General features: G+C 32.4%; 1 protein-coding gene across 1 annotated transcript in view; it reads left to right on the forward strand.

Annotated features, from left to right (window-relative positions):
• The first annotated feature begins 3,311 nt into the window (after positions 1 to 3,311).
• Positions 3,312 to 26,722, forward strand: part of LOC118187136 (uncharacterized protein ZK1073.1) — a 224,436-nt gene continuing 201,025 nt past the window's right edge. The window contains exon 1 of the mRNA XM_085814518.1: positions 3,312 to 3,542. Coding sequence (XP_085670644.1) covers positions 3,495 to 3,542 — 48 coding nt within the window. The 5' untranslated portion in view covers positions 3,312 to 3,494. The remainder of the gene's footprint in view (positions 3,543 to 26,722) is intronic.

Consider the following 26,722-nt stretch of genomic DNA (forward strand, 5'->3'; position numbering starts at 1 on the left):
TGCACTGTCATCAAATATAAATTTGAATTTCTCAGATGCGATATTTGATAAGAAATGCTACTTTTTTCCAGTCCTCACTGAATAACTATGAATACATTTTTAAAGAATTCACGCATTTTATAATGAAATTAATATACATTCTTCAAAAACCAACATTACTGTCATATCATAATTCCATGCAAAAATCAAGAACCTGCCAAATCGTTAGTTTGAGGAGTGAATCTTTAAATGTTTAAGCCGAGACTTATTTTGAGAAAAATCAAGTTATGACTTATAATTCTCGTACCTTTATATCATAGAATATGCATCCCTGTAAGGCGACTTTATAAAAATTAATTTTAGAGTTACATATTTGTAGTTACAGAACATCTCTTTTCGTAAAATTCTCTGTTTTACTTCGAAAAGTTTTGTAATTAGAGGATCAATATTTCAAGAAATGCCCTTTGTAAAATTATCATCCACAGCTCCAGATGATTTGGTCTTCTGCCGAGATAGGCGTCTTAGTCTAATGATGCTCAGTATTGTTATTTATTTTTGTTTTCAGATGTACTGATTACTTAAGATGTGGTCTTTTTAGGGAGATGGTCGCCAAGGAAGATTCACCGTACACCGGATCCCTCGCCCAAATCATTATCTGACCTTTTTTTTTCAAACTGTTGGTAGTAGACTTGTATTTCCAATTACAAAAAATGTTTTAAATGACGTAAGTATCCATTTTTTAATCATTTTTAAATTTGTCAAAATTATTTTTGTATAAATGCGAATATAATATTCTATACTCTCGTCCCGTTCCTATACTTATATTTAAGAAAATTTTGTATTCCTTAAATGCTATTGAAGGATATTCTCCTGTGATTTAATATCGTGTAAGCTGAAAGTATCCTCACGTTAGGAATATATTATTAATATTTTAGCAGCTTTAATAGCTTAGAATCCTAATCTAAAAATCACAGAAAAATTCATTAAGCTAAAATTATTTTAAATTTTTAATTTATGCAAATAATGCTACGAGCAATATGACAATACTGAAACTGCTAAGTGTTTTCTAGAACAAGAATTCTATAAGACTGCGAAAAAGATCAGTTTTTTTGGAAAAAATTACTTCTATATTTAATTACGTTTCACAATAACCTATATAGAAATGCTCGTCATTATGAGAACTCTTTCCCTAAACTGTTATTTTATTTTTAATTAAGTACAAATGCGAATTCTTGGCCCTTCAATTTTCATACGTCTCCTTAATATGACGTCTAGTTTAAAAAACACTAAATATCTAAGTTAATTTTTGTCGTATGGGGGGTCACATTTTTTGTATAGTATTTTTTATAATGAGTCTAATATTTAGTATAAATATAGAGACTGGCGAAAGCGTATAAAAAGGTTATATTTCGTAAGTTTTGCAAAATTGATTTTTTTTAATTTAAAAATATCGCAATGAAACATGAATATTTGATCCATTTATAACATTTCTGTAATTAGAAGCACATGTCTATGATCAACGGTTCCGAAAATAAAGGCTGGGTAAGGATTTTCGTGGACACGGTGTTCAGAAAATCTTTAAAAATAATTCCTAAAAGAAATATCGAGAGCATAAATTTGCTGTTTGCTCGTCCTATTATGCTGCGCTGCATAAATTACTTACTGTCCATATACTTATTGCTGCGCCACTAACTATCCATTATCTTGGCCTTATTGCATTAAAAATTCATCCGGCCTTTGAATTCTGATAATTGTTGCCAAACCATGCTGCCCTATGATCGTTTAATTATCTTTTCAAATTCTAGCAACAGATTTCTCATTAGAGTGACAGTTTTAGGAATTTATAAAAATTATATATATCTCTTAATAATGCACTGAAGCTTCTCATAGTGCCCATCTGTGAATGCAGCAGCGATTTACGAAAACCAGGCCTGCTTTAGGTGAAATTTCAGGGGCTCCTCATTTAAAGATACAAAATATGTTTACTATACTTTAAAAAGTACTTAAATTATTTGAAGGCCTCTTGGAATGCAGGGCCGTCGTGACTTCATAATCCCATTAATCCGCCTCGGTCCGATTGTTTCATTGCGATATTTTCAAGGGGACTCGGTACCCCAAAATCAATGAAATTACCGATTTTTCAATTTTTTGCTGAAAAAGTACCTTAATACACTTACTACACTGAAGAGGAATTTTGAAACGACCTGACGATAATAAATGCTATAAAAAGGTTTTTTAAAATTTTGTCACACCTTTAGGGTAAAAATAAGCGTCGATATTTAATGTAACCTCTCTAAGGAAAATCAAAAATTCACGGAAAATCAAAAATTTATATCTGTTAAAGAATTTTGCTTGCTAATATTTTTAAGCTTTAATTCTTAAAAAAGCAGAAATATGTATTTTTTAATACACTTTCGATAATTTGTTTCCATCGTATTGATATCAATGATGACAATGTTGCTTCATTAGATGACATATATTGTATTGATCAGGAATTTCTATAAACGAGGAAATGTTTCATTAGGAGAAGAAGACTCCTTCAATAATGACTAGAAACTGGGAATTATTTTTAAAAGAAAACTTATAGGAATAAATTAGCTTTCTTTCGTAATTTCGTTTCAGATTTTCTGTAGAATGTGCGTTGGATAATTGTCAGCTGCGAAGACTTTGTCGTTTGCTTATAACGTTGATTTTATGTTTGAACTAATCACTAATTTTTTTTATGTTAACTAATAAAAATTTTATGTTAACTAATAAAAATAACTCACCTCTCGATGTTTATTTTGTTGAAAATATTTATGAATTTAACAACAGGCAGCTTAAAATTAATTTTTATGTGCTTCTTTGCAGTTTTTTAAAAGCCAAAAGGCTGTATCTTAAACTTTATACCATTTTTCCCTCGTAGTTTTATTTCGCAAAAAACGCCTCCTTTAGTCACTGATAACACACTCAGAGAAAGAAGCTAGTCTTAAATAAATATAATATATTAATTATAAGTATTGTACTTTTAATAATTTGCTTTCTTTTATTAAACTAGGAAACAGTACGCAGATATATAACATACTTTATGAGAATTGTACCCTACAAACTGCTTTACTAGTCCTTAAACTATATAAGAATTAAAATGCCGTCTGGAAAACTTCTTCATTTTAACCATTGCGTAATGGCATTGCAAACTGACAAAGAAAACAGCCGACTGTTCGAGATGACTGATGAAATTTTCTTAAGCTCTGTCAGCTGATATTGCATGATTAGAGTGGATAGAACGAGAAGACTCTTAGATATTGGCGAGATATGTTTGGCGATAGTTGAATTCGCGGCGCATGGCAACCATTCTGTTGATCGTTTGGAGCTTGGGCGTTGTGGATCGACTACTGCTGATGAGAGAAGCAGGCGAGTGATTCGAAGTCGTTTGCGTGTGTTCAATTTTTTGTTTTTACTAAAATCTTGCTCGTTTTATTCCCTTTTATTACTCTCATTTTGTTTCGTGGTGTCCAACGATTCAATTTGGAAACATGTCGGAACAGGATGATACATTCCCTGGCCAAGAAGTTGAAGTTCAGGTAAGATTTTTTTTTTCTCCCGCTATGTATGAAAATGCATGTTTTTAGACGCTTTTCTGTGCGAACGCTTGGTGTTGTGTTTATACTCGGGGTCGATTCTTTCATCTGGTTGGTTGAAAATGTGGGTGGAGCGCAGCTTCCGCGGGAGTGTCTATTTAGAAGTGATATTTATATTTTTCCGAGTAAAAAATGAGAATTCTCTTATAACTAAGAATAAAATGTTGCTTATCTAAAACAATTCGATAAAAGATTCGTTTAAACGTGATCAGTGTTATTATTTAATCATTATGAAAACTAATAAGGGTATTGTATCGATTAAATAATACTTTTTAGACATTTATGGGTATTGCGTAGAAGATTGCCTAAAAGAAAGAAAAATAGTTTTTGCGTCGCTTCTGCTCGCAGGATGCTCAGAGGTCGTTTCGATTGTACGATTTTGATTATGTTAATTACACCCTACCATCATTTACTGTTTGAATCGCATTTTGATTCCCGATTCTAAGAAATTTGCAGATGACTGCTATTAAATATTAACACACATACTATGTAAAAATTCTGCATTGAAATTTAAACTTTTCTAGATTTATGTATTGTTTTGATTGTTGTTAATAGTTACTCGATTCCTTTTTTTAAACAGTTATAATAATTCCAAACGAAAGTAAATCATTCATTTCTCAGCTGTGTGTGTATTATGACGTTAGCATTGAGAATATTGCATAGAAAACATTCCTTTACTGTGTTACCGATAGTAACATCGTTATGTTATAATAAAATTATAATGAAATTACATTTAATAAATTTAAATAAAACTATTTTGTTTGATCTTCCTATATCTGCTATTGCAGATTCAGAGCTTAAATAGCGGGTAGCCTAAAAATATACTTCGCGCAATGAAATTTTCTTCTAGTGCTGCATAAAGGCTAAATCTTCATCTTACCCATCTGCTGTGCTTGCTTGGGCATCTATAGTTATTCTCCTTCGTAAATTGTGCCTTAAAAAGGCCCCATTATGAGACCTTTCCTGACATTTAGAAAAATGTAGCAAAAGAAAAAGAAGAAAAAAAAATTATTCCAACAATGGGCATCTGCCAAGATATGCAGGTGCTTTGTGGATGTGCAAAGACGCCTTACCTTGAACGGTAGAAGGATAAGCAATGATGAAGTTTGCTTCAAATTTCGAATTTTTATACATTTATTTGTAACATTTTGAATATGGATTAGTTATTTTTATAAATAAATGCAATAATTTTGAAGTGCAAATCAAGAAGGAGCGTTGCATATTAAATATTGTGTGATTTTATTATTTTCTATGCGTTAATTTTGTATTAAAAGCCTGATAAGCCTGTTCAGTCTTTTTAAGCAAAAATTGTATTAATTTTATGAAATTAATGAAAAAAGCAGACATATTTCAAGTTTAGATTAGGTTTAGATGCGGTATTACGGGAATGAATGAAAGAATGCATCCATTCTTTCGAATGTTTTTTTTAATAACAGCTGAAGATAATCTTTTCAGAATATCTAAAAAACAAATTGAGTAATTTCTGAAAAATGTTAAAAAGTGCCTTTTGCGTAGTATCGTTTAGTTGTTCCTTGAAGCAATTCTCACACAAAAATAATGCGTAAATGCATATCTGAGTATTTATCGAAGCAAATAGAGAAACAAGCGCGGAAAATGGCAATAAAAAGCGAAGTTTTAATAAGCTTTAAAATTCACATTTACGCCGAAATTGTAAGAACATTTTTCTGATTGTCGGATATAATGGTAATAACCTGATGCATCTTAAACAAAATGTGATTAAAATGTTATTGCTCAAGCAATTTTATTCATTCAATCTAATAATCGACAATGTGTATCGAAATTTTAAATAAACATCAGAACTATATTGGAATCTTATGGTCGTATTAAATGCATTAAGTATGATGCCAGAATACCAGATTAAAATATTTTCAAATCTTACCGTCGTTCGATGACAATTCAGTGCCTGAGTTTTAAAACAAAATAAATGCACGAGAAACATTTTATGGTAATTGTTTTCTGTTACAGGAAAGAAACATGGGGGAACGTCTTTATGCATCAAAGCTCGTCTTCATTTTTGCGCAGTTTGTTTCAAGCTTCCTACCTGCCTTTTATTCTTCAGCCATTTTTAGAATTATGTTTCCATTTCCGTAACACTGAAATGTCTAGCGGACTTCGGAGAGCATTGTATTTGATTCTTCGTATGACTTGTGTCAAATCAAGTAACATTTTGGCAGGAATGTTTCATTCTTTTTAATCTATAGTTACGTTTATTAGCTTCGATGTATAAAAGAAGTCTAAGTAGTAGTTAGTGGAGGAGGATGGAGAGGAAATTTGCCGAAAATAGCTTAAGAGTTCGTTTTTCTATCTGAAACTGTTAGAGAAACTGAAGATGTGATCTGTTTGGAAACAAGCTATAATTTCGTTTTAATAAATTTCAGCACATTTTTTATAGTCTAAAATTAGTTTAAAATTATAAAAGCTTTCAAAATTTCCTCGAAAAAGAAGCAGTGAGTAAATTAAAACGTCCATCAGAAATTCTTTTAAATAAAAGAACGTTCCCAGAAAGGAGTACCCATGAAAATCACGTGTGTGTAATATACATGGAAATTTAATGGAGCAAGGAATTTATGCAGAAATTTTAACGTTTCTAAAGCAAAGAGTATAGTTTTTACATTGTATTTTTTGAGTTGAAAATTCGGTTTGCGTAGTTACTTATTATTGATTAAAAACGTAACAACTAATGAAATGTAGAATAATGGAAATTTTGTGAAAAAGAATAAAGTTTAATAAAGTTTTAGAAATCCTGATTACAATTTAAAAATAATATGATGAGACCTGAAGAGATTTTTATAATTCAATTAATTAGCAGTAATGTAATTTGTTTTTATGGTTGAGTAGTATATAAAAGGAACATAATAAAGAATGCTATTTTTTTCCTGCAAATTCTTTTAAAATAAGCAAAAAAACGTAAATTTACAAAAGGAAGCATGTATTGTCTATGTTCGAAAATTACGGGGACTCATACACCGTAAAAAACCCTTATGATCTTCGCATATGTCCCTGTTGCAAGAATTGGGGTATTTTATTTCTTTTAAAAGCAATTACTTCCAACTTTTTACAGCTGACTACATAATATAGCTGCTTTGGAAACTAGTAACCAGAAAGTTTGTCTTGCCACAAATATTTTTATAATTTGATCCGCTTCGTGACAAAATCTTTCGTCATGTTTCCACCTTTCGGGCATATTTTAAAAATGGCTAATGGTACGTACTTGAAATTTGATGGAATTCTTTATATGGGCACTATTATCTAACTGAACCAAAAATCTGATGAATATTTTGATATTAAAAAACTTTATGCACGGAAACATTACAGATTTTTTTAAATAAAATACGTTTTATAAACTCAACTCCAAATAAAATAAAAATTTAACATGAAATTTTTAAAATCTTTTTGTTTCACGGTGTTTTCAAATGTTATAAAAGCTATATATTAAATATAGAATTAAATTATGCAAAAGAATATTTTAAACTGTGCGCGCAAGGGGAAAACATGACGAAAACGTTTTGTCACAAAGCGGATTAAATTATAAAAATAGTTGTGGCAACACAAACTTTCTGATTACTATTTCAGAAAGCGGCTATATTCTGTAGTCAGCTGTAAAAAGTTGGAAGTAATTGATTTTAAAATAAATAAGTTATCCTAATTCTTGCAACAGTCACATATTCGAAGATCTTATGGGTTTTAAGGTGTATGAGTCTCCTTAGTACTTTCAGCGAGCATCTTCAGCATGTAGAATACAGAGAGTATTAACGCAATTTTAGAATTATATATCTGGTAGTTCGGTATATTTAATTAACGTTTAAAATGTAAATATTTATTATTTATGTATTTCATCTAATAGGCTTTTTCTGGACCCTTCTAAGTTTTGGATCGTACTTTCTGTAACAGAAGGGCATTTTGTAAAAATTTCGTGTTTCCTCTTTTATATCCTTTTTCCTGAGTTCATTCAGTGTTCTTTTTTGTAATAGTTCTTCTCCAGAAACATAATAGTCCATAGGTGAAATTTTATGGTACTTTATAAGTATGTATTGAAAACATATACATGCAGTACCTGTACTACTATAGTTTTCATTGTTTTCAAGGAATGTAACAGAATCTTTCGAAGTAAGGCTGGTGGATTTTTCTTGGCGTCTTGATACCTTTCAAAGTCGTTAGGATAAAGATTGTGTAATATTGACCTTAAAACATTTTGAGTTGATTTTTAACACTTTTATCCACTTTGCTTAGTTTTAATTTCCCATTGTATAGAAAACCTGCAATAGTAATAAACCCCTTACTGAAAATTTCTTTGCAGTTTAGGAACCAGATTAATACATCTCTTTCCTCTCGTTTTCTGTGAGCGGTAAAGTCGCTGAACACTGGTAGTTCGGTCCGAGGTTCGAATCCCGCGAACGGGCTGGCTGCATGGGTGTTTTCGTGGTTTTCCCCATGTGTAACGTGTATACGAGCCAGTTTCCCTTAGAAAGAACCTCCACGAAGGCATCCCTCCCCTTAGGCAGATAGCTCTAGTGTGGTTTGCCATAATTAAATACACCACACTACACCACGTGCTGTAAACAGACCTTTTTGGTCAATTATTTTGAAAAATAGAGCTATAGCTTATAGCCCCCGCTTCTTTGAGTCCCCCCAAACCCTCGAGATATCCAAAAATCATATTTGGCACTGACATATAATATCTGGACTAATAAACGGTCCCATATCTCAAATAGCTTTAGGCAGCGGTTCTCAACTTTTTTTGACTAACACGTATCATCTAAACAAAATTTGAAACCTTTAGTACCACCACTACAAAGTACTACTACCACCACCACTCGTGAACAAAGCTCAGATCGCATAAATTTACGAGTGTTAGAGAAAATCCTCAATCAGGATGTTGGGGTTTTAATTTTTGAATTTAATAGTTAAAAATACTTTGCTTCTTTGCGTACCACCGATTTTTCTCTGACGTACCACCGGTTGAGAACCCCTGGCTTAGGGCCTTATTAAGTCTATATCCGGCTCTGATTATTACTACTGAAGTAGCTCAGAATAACCGTGATGCAGGTCAAATGTAGGTCGTTACGACAACAGAAAATTTCCTTCTGTAATTTTTGAACGATGGCAAACTGCTGCTATTATTTATTTCGGTATTATTTTCTTTTCTTTCCTTCTTCATTTTTTTGGGGTTTAAAATGCATGCTTGATATTATTTGCGGTAACATTTTCGGAAAATGACGAATTTTTCAAAAATTTCATTTTATTTTATGTAATATGTGTTCCACCCGAACTTCAATTAGAGTTTATAGATTTACAGTGTGTCTCTGCAGTAAAACGCACGTTTCTTGAAAATTCTAGATTAGTAATTTATTTTTATTCGAAGTACGTGACCGAAGACAAGTATCCAGGAATTCGTAAACATGCAGTCTTCATGTCTTCTATCTTTGGAAGTATCTACATACGTGAACAGCCATTTTATAAAATGAAAATCCTAAAATCAAAAACAAGAACACGGCTGACAGACAGACATTTGGAGGAAACTTTACGAATTACAACAACACAGATTCACGTTTAAAGCTAAAGTAACTACCATCTTCCGCTAGTAATGTTAGTTTTTTTTCCTTTTTTTATTGCAAAAGCATTTTGTAACATCGTTCTGTACAATCATCTTTATACTTTATTTTTCATAGTTAAAAAAAAGTTTTAAAACATTTTAATTCGATTTCCGTTTGACTTTTTGGGACCAATGTGTACATATACATACAAATCTGTAATATATATACGGATCTTTGTGAATTTACTGATGTGGCTCTCGGCCGTGAAAGGTTGAAGACCCCTAAATTAAAGCATATTCGGCCGTCTGTAAATGGAAGGCGTTTCGAAGAACAGCGTTGCTAGATAAGCAATCGGAGCATTTACATATATTTTAAAAAGCATTTTATGTTCAGTTTAAAGTCGAATTATAGAATTTTAGCGTTTTACTGCATTAGGAGATAAATTAATTGCAGTTTTCGGAAATTAAGCGAAATATACTTCGCAGTATGATTAATTTTTTTGGTACGGAAGTATAGACATGGAAGAAAATGAAGCTATGACATGAAATACTAAACCTAAATATTTTGAAAATTTTCTTTATTATTATTACTATTTTCCAGTACGTCATGGGACATTTATTTAAATAATTTAAAGACGCTAGTTTTAAATTATTTATTACAAATTTTGACAAACTGTGTGTGCGTTTAAAAAAAACTTCTTTTTTAAATATTTATACAACTAGTATAATTTAACAAAGGATGTTTCAATTTATAGTTTTTACCCAAGTTACCAAACTGTTATGACTCAACATATATGCGTGTCACGTGGCAGTTGTGCTTTTGTTGCAGTGTTTCCTCTTCCTTCCAAAAGGCAAGTTGGTCATATTATAAAAAATCCGTATCTCGGGTTTTGCATATTTCAGTTTTGTATATCACAATGCATTTTTCCACGTAAAAATTTCAAGAAATTTATTTGGCACAAGTCGTTCTTATGTAACGGAAGGGGGGGTCGCAAGTGTATGTTGCTTTCGTAGGCGAGTGGTGCAGCTCTTAAACAAATAAAATATATGTGTGAACTATGATAAACTACTCATTGCTCATTGGCTCCGGATATAAAGGTAGAACTGGTTGTGCTTTTGTTATTTTTTATTACGGAGTTGAAAGCTATAATAGAAAAATACGATTAGAAGGAAATAAATCAGTGTATCAAGCTGAAGCGGTTGCAGTTAGAGAGGCACTGCGGTGGAGTTATAAAAACTTAAAGCTTTACAATACATATTTATTCTGATGCTCTCTCGGCCCTACGAGGTTTGGCGAATCCGGAACCAAGCAATAGACTTCTTTTGGATATAAAAAACATTTATAACAAAATAAGAGAGAAAAATGGTATATATTTTCATTGGGTCAAGGCACATATTGGTGTTACCGGGAATGAGAGGGCGGATAGTCTAGCTAAAGAGGCAGCCCTGGGAGAGGGTGATATTTATGACGATATTAATGATTCCAGAAGAATTACTTTGAGAAAAATGAAAGCAAGTATAATTGAGAAATGGGCTCGGGAATGGAATGGTTCAAATAAAAATAAGGGTTACTTGGAAATTTTGACCCTAAAGAGAAAAATGGATCTATTTAATAATAAAGATACTATTCAAGTTATCACGGATCATGGTAGATTCCCGGCCTATTTAAAACGTTTTAATCTCCAGGGCAATGATCAAGGCTTGGCTTGTGGGAAGTACGGAAATGCAGCTCATTTTATGGAAGAATGTAAACTCATCGAGAGTGTGAGGACGAGATTTGGAAAAATAAATGAACAGAATGTAATTGAAACAAGAAAATTCTTGAATAGCTATGCAACAGAAATTATGAGGCTTGTGAATGAAAACAAACTATGCAATTTCTTTTTACAAAGTTAGTTAAACTGATCAGCGTTCAAACATAATTATTTCATTTCATTTCTGTTTAGTTAACAAAGCTGATGCTATCAAACCATTTTGCAAAGAAAATCTTTAAAATCCTTAAAATGGTTTTTTTGACTTGATTGTGAATGCTACACAGGAAAGATCTGTCGAATTTCTAAATTGTTCTCAGTGGTAGAAACTAAATTTGAGTTGTCTATGAGTAGAACAGAAAACTCATATAATGCATCAAAAACATTTAATGTCGTACAGAGTTTTATACAAGTTAAAAATAAATTAGAACTTGATTCGAATTGATGAGAAATTTATGATAGTTGGAAGCCTTGGGATTTTCTAATAAATCTGATGAAGATAACAACTGACCATGTTATCATTAGAATATGAACTTACGGGATAATTTGGAAACAGCAGAAAAACGATTTGAGTCACTGTGGCACAGATTTAGGAGGAATCCAGAATTTCATGAGTATTAAAAAGCAATGACAGATGAACATTTGTAAGAAGGTATCGCGGAAGAATCTTAATATTTAAAAACTGAAGAAGAATACTTTTTCTCGCGTTACATTTTTCATAAAACCCCCGCATACTTTTTTCCACAACTCAATTAGATAAAAGAAAGAAGCCATAAAACCTCCCGCTGCTTCGTCACATGCTGAAGGTAAACAGTTATTGAATTATTGTTTAGAATCAGATTTTCCTTTCCATTGCAAACCTGTTTCAATGCTTTGAAAATGATGTAAATATGGACTTCTGAAAAATCTAGTTGCGGCTGTTGAACGTTTCAGAATTCCAACACGTGTCTCTTACTAAATGAAGTTTCCCCTGTTTTTATAAGATCTTGGTTTTATAAGATTGAGAGAATTAGAATATTAATTAAAATCAATGCAGTCTAAGTCTATCTCCCTCATACTTTAATATTGGCATTGCCATATCATATTTGTATAATTTTGCGCACTTTATTGAGCGGTTGCCAGTGGGCAGAGAAATAAAAAAATTTTAACGCGAATTTTAGCAAAGAACAAATGTGAGCAAATGCTTTGAGTAATAAATAAATACATAAATTTCTTCGTCATAAAATTAATTTGCGTGTAATTCAGATTTGCTGACGTATGAATTTTAAGTTGCAAACACCGCAGTTTATGCAGTTTAAAAGAAAAATACAGCAGGCTTCTTTCACAATATATGGTCATTTTCTCCGAAGTTACTAACATTTTGCACTGAATTCTTTGCATACGCATGTATATAATACATAGATTTGAGAATAGCTTTTTATCAACGTAAAGCAAAAATTTTATTCTCATGAGTGTGTATAACGGGAAGTAATTATCATGTGCCATCAAGAATTGATTTCACCCGCTCATTGTTTTCTCCCGTTGTGAATGTGCTGTTTGTCACGTAGTGTTCATCTCAATCCGGTTTTCTGCGCTAGAAGCATTTTTTTTTTTAACTTTCGTCGTCTTTTCCTAGCTTGATGTATCATCCATTACGTTTCCCGCTTTGTGAGCACTTGAGCACATAAATGAATAGGCTCAAATTTTCCGTGTAAATAAAAGGCAGTCTTTTTTAAGTTCTTTTTCCTGAAACATCTTTTCGTTGTGTTACATTGGAATTGCGTCATTTAATTGTCGTTATTAGAAGAATATTAGAAATATTAATGAATGTGGTTATTGACTGCTTTATAATTTTTCGATTATTTTCTTAAGAAAGTTTGCACAAATAGTCGCGGCACTAAATAGCATTTGTTGAATATAACTTGAAGGACGAAAAATTTCTAATTCATAAACAAAATCCATCCAACATTGAATGAATTATTAATGTTTCGTAATCATAGAACTAGACTAGAATAGAACTAGAAAAAGAATGAAAAGTATAGCCTCACTAGTTAATATATAAAAAATAGAAGCAACTGTAAAATTGTAAAAATTACTGCTGATAAGAATATGAATATGAAAGAAAAAAATGGAAACTAAAAAGCAACTGTATTTGGAGAGATGTAGCAGAAAATACAATTTATATTCCGTTGCGTGACAAACTACGATTTTTCAAATCTTAATTCTTTCTAAGTCGTGTTCTTCCAAATTGTGCAGGAAATGTGGCTTCTTAGATTATTAAGTTTCAGGAAAATGTTAAACGATTTAGAAATGCAGTTTTAAATTACGACACTTAAGCTTAATTTTGATGGGATGAATTTTTAACAGATTCACGAATGGCATCAACATTGTTATAAAAAAGCAAGAATTTGCAGACGATTTCGATGTGATCTGTGCATTGTATTTTAAGAACTGTAGAAATGTTATTGGCACTCTATGGCCTTTGTAGATGTTATTTGCACTCTCTATATACACTGTATAGAAGTTATTCTCAAGGGTGGAATTGTAAAACTGTGACTGAAGGATGATCATAGAATAAACAGATTTCAATTTAACTGTGTTTGAAGTTGTACTGACAGCCACTGTATGAATCATTTCGACAAATTCTGGCAGTCGGTCAAAACGATCGAGGATAATTTCAGATTATTATATAAAAAAATATGTGTCTTTGTGGTATCGGACAAAATATAACTTCTGATTTTCTGATGCTGAAGATTGCACGCTGTCTTTTTCAGCATAAAACTCAAACTAGCGTAAAAGTAGAGGAACTATCTGAAAGTTTCGCGCCTGTTCACTGGACTTACTTAGCTACTAAGTTATCGATTATTTATGCGTATCGAAGAGCTGTTTCGGTAAAACAATGGATAACTGCAAAACAAATGTAACTAATTTTTTCATTGTAATCAAAAGATTAAATATAAAAGATGAATATAAGGAAGGATAATCCAGTATTTTCTGCTTTCACTTTACATTATTTTTGCTTTTTTTTTTTTTTTAACCGAAACGGAATGCCTAAAAGTAAACTAATTACTAATTCAAGAATTCCATTCTTAAAGTAAACTTAATTCTTGGGAAAACATAATTTCACTTCTTATAGTTTAAGTTCATCTATCATATTCTGTAATTAATTTGTCAAATGCTGTTGCACGTAGTAATTTTGCAGTTTATTTGCTTAGTAATTTTGTAGTTTATTTGTATATGATTTGTTAATTTGCTAACTTGCTTGTAGTATCTAAATTTTTTTTTCATTTAAAATAACGTAAATTTATTTGCTCTAATTTGCAAGTATGTTAGAATAAAAGGAGGTAGAATTCAATTCGGTGAAACCTCGAGGCCTATTTTTCCGTCTGTTTACTGGACATAGCGATAAGTCGCTTACGTTCAGATTGAGTCACAGGTTTAGGTTATGCTTCCTAAAAAGGTGAAGTTCAATAAAATATAGTACTTTTCTTATGCATTTCTATCCATTGTTTATAACTTGTTTGTAAAAAATGTGCCTTTTTGCTTAAAACTTAAAAATTTCCATTCAATATAACGATAAAAATAAATAAAATTTTCGGTACCAAATATTTATCGTAACTGAACAGTGAGTACCAAACATTTACCATAATAAAACAGTAAGTACCAGACTGAACGTATAGAAAGACATCCAAGAATTTACATACTTAATTTCTCTAACTGAATTTTAATTTATTTTTCTGTAATCGAAGTTCATAAAATTTGAAATTGAAACAAGTGTAATTGTAGTTAAATGGTACATTAATTGAAACAAGTGTAAAATATACATAAATCTATTTTGTTTTAATATTTATAATATACTGATGATATGTTCCTTGTATGAATATTAAAAAATACGTGAATTTCCTCTTTAGTATATTGTAGCTTAAAGCTGGACTATAAAGCGTACTGAAATGAAATAAATTTCCTGTTGTTGAAGTAGTTTATGTGAAATAATCCTTTATTGAATTTCGGTAATAATGTGAAAATCAGAATTATCTATTTTTAAAGAGGAAATGGAAAAGTAACAGTATTAGCATAATGTATTTAGACGTCACACTATTTTTAATAACTTCAGGTATATGGTAAATTATAGTTATCATCATGTAAGGTTTATCCTAAGTTTTTAACAGTTAATGTTTTGTTTAAGCCACTTTCCTATCGTTTCTTAATTTCAGCTTACAACTTCCGGCCAGAATGTGATTTTAGGAGCGCGGTTAAATGCAAATGAAAAAGGAGAAAGTATTTAACATTGAAATTCTAACTAACTTCGTTAGAGAGCCAGATATTCTGAGCAGCGCGCTTTCGCCTTTTAGGCTACTTTCTCTTAAGCTATTATTACGCTCGGCCGTAACTAAACGGCGAGGCCCTTGATAGCATCGCCTTCTAGTTAGTGTTAGGGGCCAACTCTGTTAGAATCTTGATAGCTTCCGCTATAGCTTTTTAAGTTTTACTTTTTAGTATTCCTGACTTCAAGCCCAAGTGGAGGCTTTGTTGTAAACTCCAAGAAGGAGTCTTCTATTAAATTTATTTTGAATAATAAACGGTATTTAACCCTTCTTGAGTTTTGCTCTCTGTCTATTGAACTTAAGCGATTATTTGCTTACCAATTCTTAAGGTTCCATTTCTTAGTTGTAACTTAAAGGTTGGAATCTTACAATCTTTATTACTTTAAAACAAAAAATCAACATTTGAGCTGAATTTCAATGTAAATCTAGGAACATCATAGGAACAAGTACATTTCATTGTTTTGATTTCATAAATGTGGCCGCCACTTGTTAGGCAGATTTCATTTTCTACAAAGGAGGAAACTGCGACCCCCTCCTTCTTTCTATTCTAACCACCTTGGAAATTTGTGTATTTTAATTTATTAAGTTATAATTTTAAAATTTCATAAAATCCTTACGGGCCTTTTTTTTTTTTGTGGTTAATTTGGTTTTAGATAGATTGAGTTTTGTGATAATTTGGTTTTGTAAACTTCACCTGGCTTTTATTCCTGCTGCAGAATTTCTCTGTACCTACTATCATCTACGTCAAATATGAAGTAAAAAATAAAACAAAATTCCGCGACACTGTATCAATTCCAGTTATCTTAACGTATTTCACTTGTTGCTTTACTAATTGTAATGGGAAAGACTAATTGTGTGTTTTTTGTTGATTTGTTTTGATTATTATTTCAGCAAAAATTCAGTTTATTAAAAATCGGATTTTTTTACAACTTCTGTTTATTTTTTGTATCATACATGTATGTAAACATTTTTTGCCATTAAAGAAGTTCGAATTGATTTTTGTAATGGACCAGAAGTTTTTGCATTATAAAAGATATCTTTTTAAGATTCGCATGGTAATGATACCTGTTATTTGAATATGAAAGGTCAGACTGTGAGTTTTTTTATTTTTTATTTATTAATTTATTTTAAAGTGAACTATGGTACTTATGTAGGGAAATCAGAAGGTGTGTGTGTGTGTGATTATGGCAAAGCCTCGAGGGCTATCTGCCTAAGGGGAGGGATGCCTTCGTGGAGGACTTTCTAAGGGAAACTGGCTCGTATACACGTTACACATGGGGAAAACCACGAAAACGCCCATGCAGCCAACCCGTTCGCGGGATTCGAACCTCGGACCGAACTACCAGTGTTCAGCGACTTTACCGCTCGGCCGCTGGTGGGCCTGGAAATCAGAAGGAAGATTATTATTAAAGCTATAAGGTATTTCTCCTGCCTTCTTCGCATGTCTTCGTGGTGTAGTGGCCAGCACGCTCAGCGCGTAATTGAGAGGTCCGTGGTTCGATTCCTGGCGAAAGCGTTGCTAATTTTTCATCTCTCTAGTCTCTACAGTGGTGCCTGAACTAAAAAGAAGGTTGGATGATGATTCTCCGCACCCAGTATTTGGCGATTGGATCCCCTAAAAGCTCCCCTTTAAAAGGGGGAGTATATAAGGTATTCCTCCCGCCCTCCTAGCGTGCCTTCGTGGTTTTGCTCATTTTTAATCTTTGCTCATTTTTAATCTTGCATGCTTCCAATTAACCTAATGTTTCTACAGTGACGCCCGAAATAAAAGGGTGTTGGATGATGATTCTCCTCACCCAGGATTTGGCGATTGGGTCCCCTAAATACCCCAGTCTCCCTTTAAAAAGGGAAGTATATAAGGTATTTCTCCCGTCTTCCTAGCGTGCCTTCGCGGTGTGGTGGTCTGCACGCTCAGCGCGTAATTGAGAGGTTCGTGGCTCGGTTCCCGGCGAAGGCGTTGCAAATTTTTCATTTCTTCTGCTTCCAAAAAATCCTAATGTTTCTACAAAGCACATAACATAAGGTTTCTATTCGTTTTCATAAATAGTATCAAAGTTTCAGAATATATGTTCAAATAACAGTAAATAGTAGTCTCTATAAGGAAAATACACAGCAGAATTTTTTATTATGCGCCCATACTGTTTTTAAACATTCTGTCTAGTCTCATTAATGACGCTTTAAACATTTTACCTCATTTGATTGATGTGCTGAAAATAAGAATGGGGGCTTTGTTTCTATGATCCCTTTAATTAGTATTTTATTCTTTATATTGCGGGTTTACTTAGTTGAAGCCCCAAATAAGACAGGGTCCGGTATTTTGATATTTAACTATTAATCATTTATTCATTTAATAATTTACTACATTTTTATTTATACGTTTACATTTTCTTGACTTTTAGTTTTTATTATTTTAATCATGAATTATTTTATTATTTTATTAATTATTTTATTTATTTATTTATTTATTGGTTCCTCTTTCATGGCAGTCTTCCAGAAAGCACCATATGGGACTTTTAAGTTTTAAAATTAAACCCTGATTACTCTTACAAATTCATAACGATGTAAACAGATGTTTAAGCAAATAGTATGGTATATCTAGAAAGAAATCTGGGAATTCCTATGAAGTGAAAGGCGAAAATTTTCCATCTTCCAATTATTAGCTATAAAATTGTAATTAAATTCTCAGGTTTTAATTTAAACGCGCAGCCATTTCATAGATTGCTTTAGCTTGTCTTCCCGGTGATACTTCTAGCAGTTTTGAATAACGGGAGAGATAATGCTTAATACGAAGAATAAATAATGCTCAACTTATAGGGTATTTCTCTCACTTTCCTAGCGTGCCTTCGTGGTATAGTAGTCAGCACACTGGGCCGGTATTCCAGAGGTCCGTGGTTCGATTCCCGGGGAAGGCGTTTGCTCATTTTTCATCTCATCTGCTTCCAAAAAATACCTGCCCGAACTAAAAGGGTGTTGGATGATTCTCCACACTCAAGATTTGGCGACTAGGTCCCCTAAAACCCTAGTCGCATAAAAAAGAGGGGAGTATGTAAGGTATTTCTCACATTTTTTTAGCGTGCCTGCGTGGTGTAGTGGTTCTGTACGCTGGGCCGGTATTCCAGAGGTCCGTGGTTCGATTCCCGGCGAAGGCGTTGCTAATTTTTTAATCTCTCTTGTTCCAAAAAAAAGCTACAACCTTTAGCAGTTTCGAACAGTAAGAGAGATAACGCTTAATACGAAAAATAAATCATGTTCAGGTGTACAATTCATTGATAACTTGTGTAGAAGTATGAAAATTAAACATCCCTGCTACTAAATAGAATAAATACGCCAGAGAATATTAAAAATTTATATGAAATTTTCAAGTGGAAGGAAACAATTCTGAAATGGCATGAAATTTTTATATCTCTTATGCCTGGCAGAAAAATCGGAAACTGAAATTATGAGCTGTGCTGGAGTTTATCGAGATTAAAAGCGATGCATATTTATGAGCTACTTCGCTTTGATGGATGCGTGCGTTAAAGCTGTCTGATGCGCTTAGAAGAGTGAGAAGAGTAGTTTATTTGAAGATTAATTATACAAGTAGTAGTAGGAAATGCGTTAGAAAAGAAAGTTTAAAATATTTGTTTTCTTCTTACCATCATCGGGTATAAAACGTCGAGTTGACTGCCCGTTTCTGTGTATCAAAAATGATAGTATGTAAATACTAGTTGTTAAGGGGACGGTGGCCTTTAAAATAGCTAAAAATCAACCAAAAAATTGGATTTGTTTTATACTCTCGTAATATTCCATATACGTAACTACATCGTATGCAGAAAACCGAGTTCAAATATTCTAATTTTTAAAGACGTTACAAGCATTTAAAATGTGTAAACAACGCAAACTTTGCCTTTTCATGATTTCATGATATTTTCATGATTTTCCACGTTGTGTAACGTCGTAAAAATGTGTTTCTCTTGCCTTCACGTAAACTCTTATGGTTGGGAATAGCCTCTGTGAGCTTTTTTGTAATCTAATAAATTCCATTCCAAAGCCGAAATTCTTCCGTGTACATTCAATTGGTCTCGGTTCAGAACAGTCATTTTTAGGGGATAAATATATAAAACAAATTTGCTAAACTTATTAGAATTACTTTTCATATTTGGGAACAGCATACCATTTAATTGAAATCTATGAGATGAGATGAAATACATTTCATTCTAGTGACCATAATTTGAGGTTCTAAAAATATTTTATTATCGAAAGCTTCTGGATAAAAAAAAATAAAGTTTTTCTGTACCAGTTGATCAGGAAGTGATGGCACGTTTGAACTATAATGGAGGGGGTGATTTCAAAAGACGCCAGGAAGTGTATCGATCACTTACAGCTATTCTTCAGCAGGAAGGCAGTGATTTTTTTCAGTAGATTTCTAAGCTGACTTTTGCTCAATTACACGTACCAGAAACTCCCTGCAGAATACCGTCTGCAGACTTTTCTAATAATAACTTTTAGGCACAATACTGATAAGAATGTTAACGTTTGCAACACAAATTAGAGGTTTAAATGCAGTTTATTTTCTCAGACTTATTCTAAAGGCACTGGATACTTTACGGTCAAAAACGTTTACATAGAATGCATCAGTATTGATGCGAGGAAACAAAATGAACTGAGAAGATATTAGAGAAAATATTTTCATTACTTAAACGCATAACTCTATTCTTTTTTGTGTTCGTCTGAATAAATAATTTGAACTTTATTAGTATATTGTACCAGAACTACCTTCAATACAAGAGTAAAACAAAATTTCCGACATATTATTAATAAAAGAAAATACTTTTTGTAGAAGTGGATTAGTTTTTCCCAGTTCCATACCAAAATTTGAAGTTCTTTGCCATTTTAACATGGCTATGCGAGGAAATAAAATGAACTGAGAAGATATTAGAGAAAGGAATATTTTCATTACTTAAATGCATAACTCTATTCTTTTTTTGTGTTCGTTTGAATAAATAATTTAAACTTTATTAGTATATTGTACCAGAACTACCTTCAATACAAGAGTAAAACAAAACTTCCGACATATTATTGATAAAAGAAAATACTTTCTGTAGAAGTGGATTGGTCTTCTGTAGTTCCATACCAAAATTTGAAGTTCTAGCAGTGCATATCATCCCGAATGCTGCCATAATTAGGATTTTAATATTGTTCTATTTCTAAAAATTACTTTGGATACCAATAACAGTGGCTAATACTGACTTTCAGTTTTATCCACTGTTAATAACAATTAACTTATAAAGAATGAATTGTGTATTTATAACAGATTCATAGCGTAGCATTTTAACATTAAAATAATTTTTAAAATTTTTCAGTTTTGTATAATAATACCATTGCCGCCAACTCTTTTTATCACATCTCACGTCTTCAATCAGATCGTAAAATCTCCTGGTTTTTAATCTTTTGGTTTTACTAAGGAAACTGTTTCCTAGCAATAAATGAAATTTTTTGAATTAATATTACTCAAATTGAGCCAAAAATATGCCTCTAAGGATTAGAAAAATTATGCTAGCATAATTTTTCTTAAGGTGATTTTTTTTTAAATCTGAATTGTCTTGAATTACTATAGGTATTTTTATACATTTTTTGAAGATTCAATCAGTTAATTTTATATATACTCATACTATTATTTATTTATATTATTATTGATTTACAGTCATCATTTAATTTTGTTGTATATCAGTATGTGGTATGTTACTAAGTCTATCTACGCATTGATGTACGTACATTAATTGTTAATTTTATATTCATCTTATTTAAAAACTCTTTAATAAATGAAAGCTTTCTTTCTCTACTCAGGATTTGCTCAGAATAAAAGGGTAAGAAAGCTGCAAAATGAAATTAGCTAAATAAAATAAACTTTGTGATATCTAATTAAATATATTTACATTTTTATCTAATTAAATATAAATATATTTTACACCAGAATCAGTTGAAATAGTTGAATAACCTGAATCATCCATTATAAAACAAATTTAAGTTAATTTGGAGTTCATTGGAAAGGACTTTCCGGGGCAGCGAGGAAACTTCCCCAAAACTCCCGAATTTCCCACTCCTGGTTATTCATATTTTAAGGATGTCAACTATGTAATATTTCTAGCATTGCGTTTTTAAATGATGAAGTGAGGAATTCATATTTTAAAATGTCGTTATAACTAAAATATTACTATGAAATAATATAGAAATGACTGATATTTATTAATTACGAAACATTTAATAGACAGATTTATTGTAAACGTAACGTTTTCCTTTTGTTTTTTTAGCGAACTACACATGCAACCTTTTATTATAAGTACTTCATCAGATTATTGTTCAAGGATTAACTTTTAAATTTGTTATATTTTCAGTATCATTTCAAATTATTGTTCAAAGATTAAGTTTTAAATGTATTATACTATAAGTGCTATTTCAGATTATTGTTCAAGGATTAAGTTTTAAATTTGTTTTATTATAAGTACTATTTCAGAGTATTGTTCAACATTAAGGATAACATATTACGACTTGTAAACCATCGGTAACACGAAATTAAAAAATAATTTAGATAATATAGTTTCTTTTCGAGATTTTTTGTAATCAGTCTCTTTTTATAAAAACTCGATTATTGATAAAATGTTGGATACTAGAAAGAAAATTTTCCAGGCTTTCTTTTATGAGAATTAAACTGTATAAACAGAACGGCGTCCTGTATTTTAATTTACGTGAAGGGAGTGGAATTATCTTTTGAGTATGCAAAATGTTTTAAATAAAAATTTAGAAATCATTAGCGTAAATTACAGTTTTGTAATGCTTCTACTTTTTAGCTTAAAGAATTTAGATAGATGAGACTTTTTATAAGTGCTCGAAGAAATCTGAAGATAAAAACGGCTTTCAACTAATGATAGCATTACGTGGTTTATTTATCGCTTAACCTTTATATTTTTGAAACGAACAAAAGCGAGTCGATCAGCTAACGTAATTTACGGTCACAATTCTTTGCTTGCTTTAAAAATGTTTTCCAGTGCCTTAGCGTGCACATTTCTGGAGCACAGCATCTGCGAGTAATTACTTTTTTAAGAGTAACTTCGAAATACTATCAGGAACTATATTTCTTTGGTGTCACGGAAAATGTTTCCAAAAACACTTTTAAGTTTTTTTTCCCCTTTTTTTATTGTTTTATTTTTGATTATATAGGTTCTAGTTTGGACTTCAAAATCTTTTTTTTTTTTTTCTTTTTGAATGAAACTGAATTCTGAGTTTTATGCTGATTCACATTTACGTAATGCGCTGTGTTGTCTTTATAAAGTCAAATCGCATTATTTTCTTTTAATTCTGTTAGAATGCTGATTTATAAGCAGTAAGAAAATCGGCTAATCTTTGGAATATGGTAACAGGTAGTTTGGCGACATTTTGGTAAGGCGATAAAGGTTACTAGCTAGGACTTTAGCAGTGTACATGGATAAAGTCAAGAGTGTGCGCAATGCCATTTTTGTGCAATTCTGGGATGTTTTTTAAGTGAAAATATGTCGACGTGTACATGGATACCGCGTATGTGCAATTCTTAAAAACGCGGCAAGCAGTTTGCGATTATGCACTTTCTCCCAATTTCGCACCTCATCTTCGTCATGATTAAGCACTTTTGTTCCATAAAAGTTCTAGCATAAGCGTAATTCGGCTAGCAGATTGTTAGAAAAAAATGCTGAGCAAAGTAAAAAAAAAAAAAAAAAAATGCCTTTACTTCGTGAAAACAAAATGGCGTCCAAAACAAAACTAGCAGGTTGCTGTAGCAGGGTTGGTCGCCAAATTTTCGCTAAAAAATCGCCAAGTTACCATAATCTAAAGATTAACCAGAAAATCATATTGCAAAGAAAGGTTGCTAGGCGTCTTCTAGCTTATAAAACAACTATATCATCACTAACAAACAGCTAGATTGAGTATCCCTAATCTATATCAGGTTGTTGTACTTATAGTATAACAATGGAGACTGTTGATATGCATAGTGGAAATGATATAGAAATAAAAGGAATTTAAGGTTTTGCGCATATTCTTTCCTATAAGATGATTCAGAAGTCTCCAAAGCCTATTTCTAAAACGTTATTTCATGACAACGAGAATGTACAATCTTATTTTATGTGCATCTTCAGTCAAATGATATTTATGTGTAACAGAAATGCTTTATAAAACATGTTGAAATTGATCAATTGATCACCAACTTGGATAACAGTTTACTCTTACAATATGTCGGTGAACAGATTTCTGTGACATGTGTTGTATACTTCTCATATTCTGGCCGTGATTTGTGGTCGCAAAGTTAAACTGAATGTTTCAAATATCACCCCAGATGAAATTCTGTAATAGAGATGGGATAAGAAAAAAGATAAAAAAAAGGGCTTAAGGTTTTTAATTAAAGTTTGAAATCTGCCTTTACTGAAAAATTTAACACAGTTTTTAAAAACACACCAACAATTATTGAAAATATGCCGATGAAATTCAGCAAACTAAAAATATAATTCTCGAAAATTTTATAATTTTGAATCTTGACCACTTTTTTAATATAATATACGATAATATGATAAAAATATTTGAGTAATAGTTGAAATGTTTTATGTCTTTCTAGAATCTTTCTAAATCAGTGTGCTAGTGTAGAAGTTGAAAAGGGTTATTTCAGTAGTTAACCGATTCTTTTTAATGAGCGTTTCTTTTAGATGAAAATAAAACTAATCTTTCCAGAGTTTTGAGTTAAAATGTTATACAGTTTTAGGACTTGAGAGAATGGAAGGATTAAAAGATCACATAGATTTGGATTTTTTAATGTCGAATCATTTTCAAGATTCACGATATTCGGGGAATCAAATGTTCAAATCCTCGAAGGGCTGGTGGTCACACAATTTAATACGTCGACTCTAGAGGAACTGCATTTTAAATTGGCTCTCCTATATACAAAAGTTGGTCGTTACTTATTTTACATAAGCTTGTTCTAGTGGTAAAACTGCAGGAAAATATTAGATGGGCAATAGCTTACTTTATAGACTAGACTTATCATTGCTTAAAGCTACTGACATTAAAGACAGTAGCTTTTAAGCAATGATGTATTTTATCATGTGATTGGAAAACTAGAAAGCAGTCTCACAATTCGAAGCTACAAGGTGGCATGATATTGTTACGAAACGTCCAGGCGCAGTAAGATGGCTTTCCCGCAAATCAGCTTTAGGGTTGCCATAACACGGATGGAGAACCTTCTATAACGAATTCTTACCGGTTTAGCCCAGAATGTTCTGGAACACAAGCGGAAAGCTATATAAATCCTTCTGGTCCGCAGTTAGTGAGAGTGCCTAGTTTAGAGTGCGAGATAGTTAGCCCGTGCGGAGTCGATCGAGTTGACACCCGAGCAGCGAGTGCCGAGTGGGTCCTCTAGTGTATCGAAGAGTCTCTTAGTGTACCTTGGTTAGTGCATCGTCGAGAGAATGTGTTAAGCTCCGGGAACGACTGAACCGAAGAGTCGGGACCTGTGCTCTGTGTGTCGTCGAGTGCATCGCGAGTTGTAGCGTGGTGAGTCTCGAGAGTACGTGGAGCTCCGAGAACGACCGAGCAGAGTCGGGAGCTGTACTCTTGTGCTTCGCAGTCAAGCTGTCTCCACCGTGATAGCCTGATAGCCTGAAGGCTGTGTCGCGGATTGTTCCAGCGAGTTTATAGTAGATCTTCGAAGACTTTCGAAGAAGAAGAAGAAGTGTTTTGGAGCTGTCCTGATTAATATTGGTAAATAAAGTGTGCTTCGATACTTCATAAGTGTCGTCATTATTCACTACAAATCTACGAACCCCGTACAAATGTGAAGGAAGAAGATAACGTAACAACTGGTTTCAGAAAAGAAAAACGCAGCAATATGTTCCAGCATTATGGTGAATAGATTATAGAGATGAAATAGACTATAAAAAGAGATTCATATCTTTGAGCAAATTATGGAGACATCTTTTAGAGATAGGTGGTGAACAGAAAGTGGTAAAAATTAAATAGTTTGTAGATGGCTAACATCTTAGCAATTATGGGCAACTTCGTTCCTGCTTAACTTATTTCCGTCTAGCTTAATTTTTCGATATTATTGCAGCATGATACCTTGTCTACGAGCAACAGAGCTCTTCTCTTCGGCAATATAAAGACCAACTTTTTTTTTCCATGAGAGTGGCTCTTTACGATTCAAGGGATAATATGCATTCTAGTTATGATTGCGCGTGTAAAGAAAGGATTGTAGTCAGTTTGTAAATATACTCAATGGACTCAGTAGCTGAACATTTGCTTCACCAATGAATTTAACTATTTTTGGTGATGTATGTGCCAATAATCTGTGTCATTAACAGAGATGTCAGCCGAGACCATCGCTTCGCCTCTTCCAAATTGGATACATTTCGTTTACAAACGCAAGATATTTTGAGTGTCACTTTCCGTTTGCATGATAAGGCGCCTTTTGCTAGGCTTTAGAATTGACTAAAGCTTAGAACTGACTAGGTCTGAGAAACAGACATTGCTGTATTCATTACTCTGCTGCAGTTAAATATAAACTACAGGTCTGCGAACATATAAAACAACACTATGGAGTCGGTTTTGAGCGGTTTCAGTTGAAATACTGGTGGCAGTAGCTTAGAGAAGGTATGGGTGCGAAATAATGCTATTTTCCCCTCACCATTTGTGTTGTACCTGCCCTCACTGTATGTCATGGCATGCTTACGATCTTTTCTTGTCTTGCCTAAGATTTCTCGTTCCCCAAAACCGATTTTATGTTTGGAAATTTCACCGTGAGGTTCTCTGAAGGTTTGTATTATTATGGTTTGTTTTCGGAACTATTTCAAAAGAACGATGTCTTGAAGGCTATCGATTTGGCCAAGTCATATTGTTGAGAATCATATTCACTGCTACACAGATGTGAAATGCATGCTAATTATTTCTAATTTCTGACATAAAGAATGCTGTTTCCTTTCACTTCTTAACGCAAAGCATAATTTTCTCCGTAATATACACAATTTAAATATTTTGAACTTGTAAACGTGATATTTTCTCCTCGTTAACGTCCTTTCTTTAATTTTTGTTAAAACACCATCTGATGATATGGAATTAACACATAATCATGCGGAACTCACAATATATCTAATCAATACCTTCATTAATAATACCTCCCAGCATATGTTTTGAACAGTGTGGTGTAAAATTTCTTATATGAAGATTTAATTTTGAGAAAAATGACACTAAATAAGTTCAATAATATTCAAAATGCGTATCAATGTAGATTTCAAAAGTTTAGAAGTTAATAGCAGTTATTTTGGTTTTTAATTCATGGGAGTACTTCGAACGAATTTATGCTCATCTCCATTGCCGCAGATAAGGGAGCGTATGCGCGCGCCCCAAAAATAAAAAGACATCATTCACTAATCAATTTTATTACTTTGGCTGAAACTAATAACCCTAATAAACACAATTTCATCCTCCATCATAATAAGAAAGTGTGGGCGGAAAGTTAAG

This window comes from Stegodyphus dumicola, chromosome 4 (assembly GCF_044657685.1).
Source record: "Stegodyphus dumicola isolate Sdum_Otavi_A_Nest chromosome 4, ASM4465768v1".
Classification (NCBI taxonomy): Eukaryota; Metazoa; Arthropoda; class Arachnida; order Araneae; family Eresidae; genus Stegodyphus; species Stegodyphus dumicola.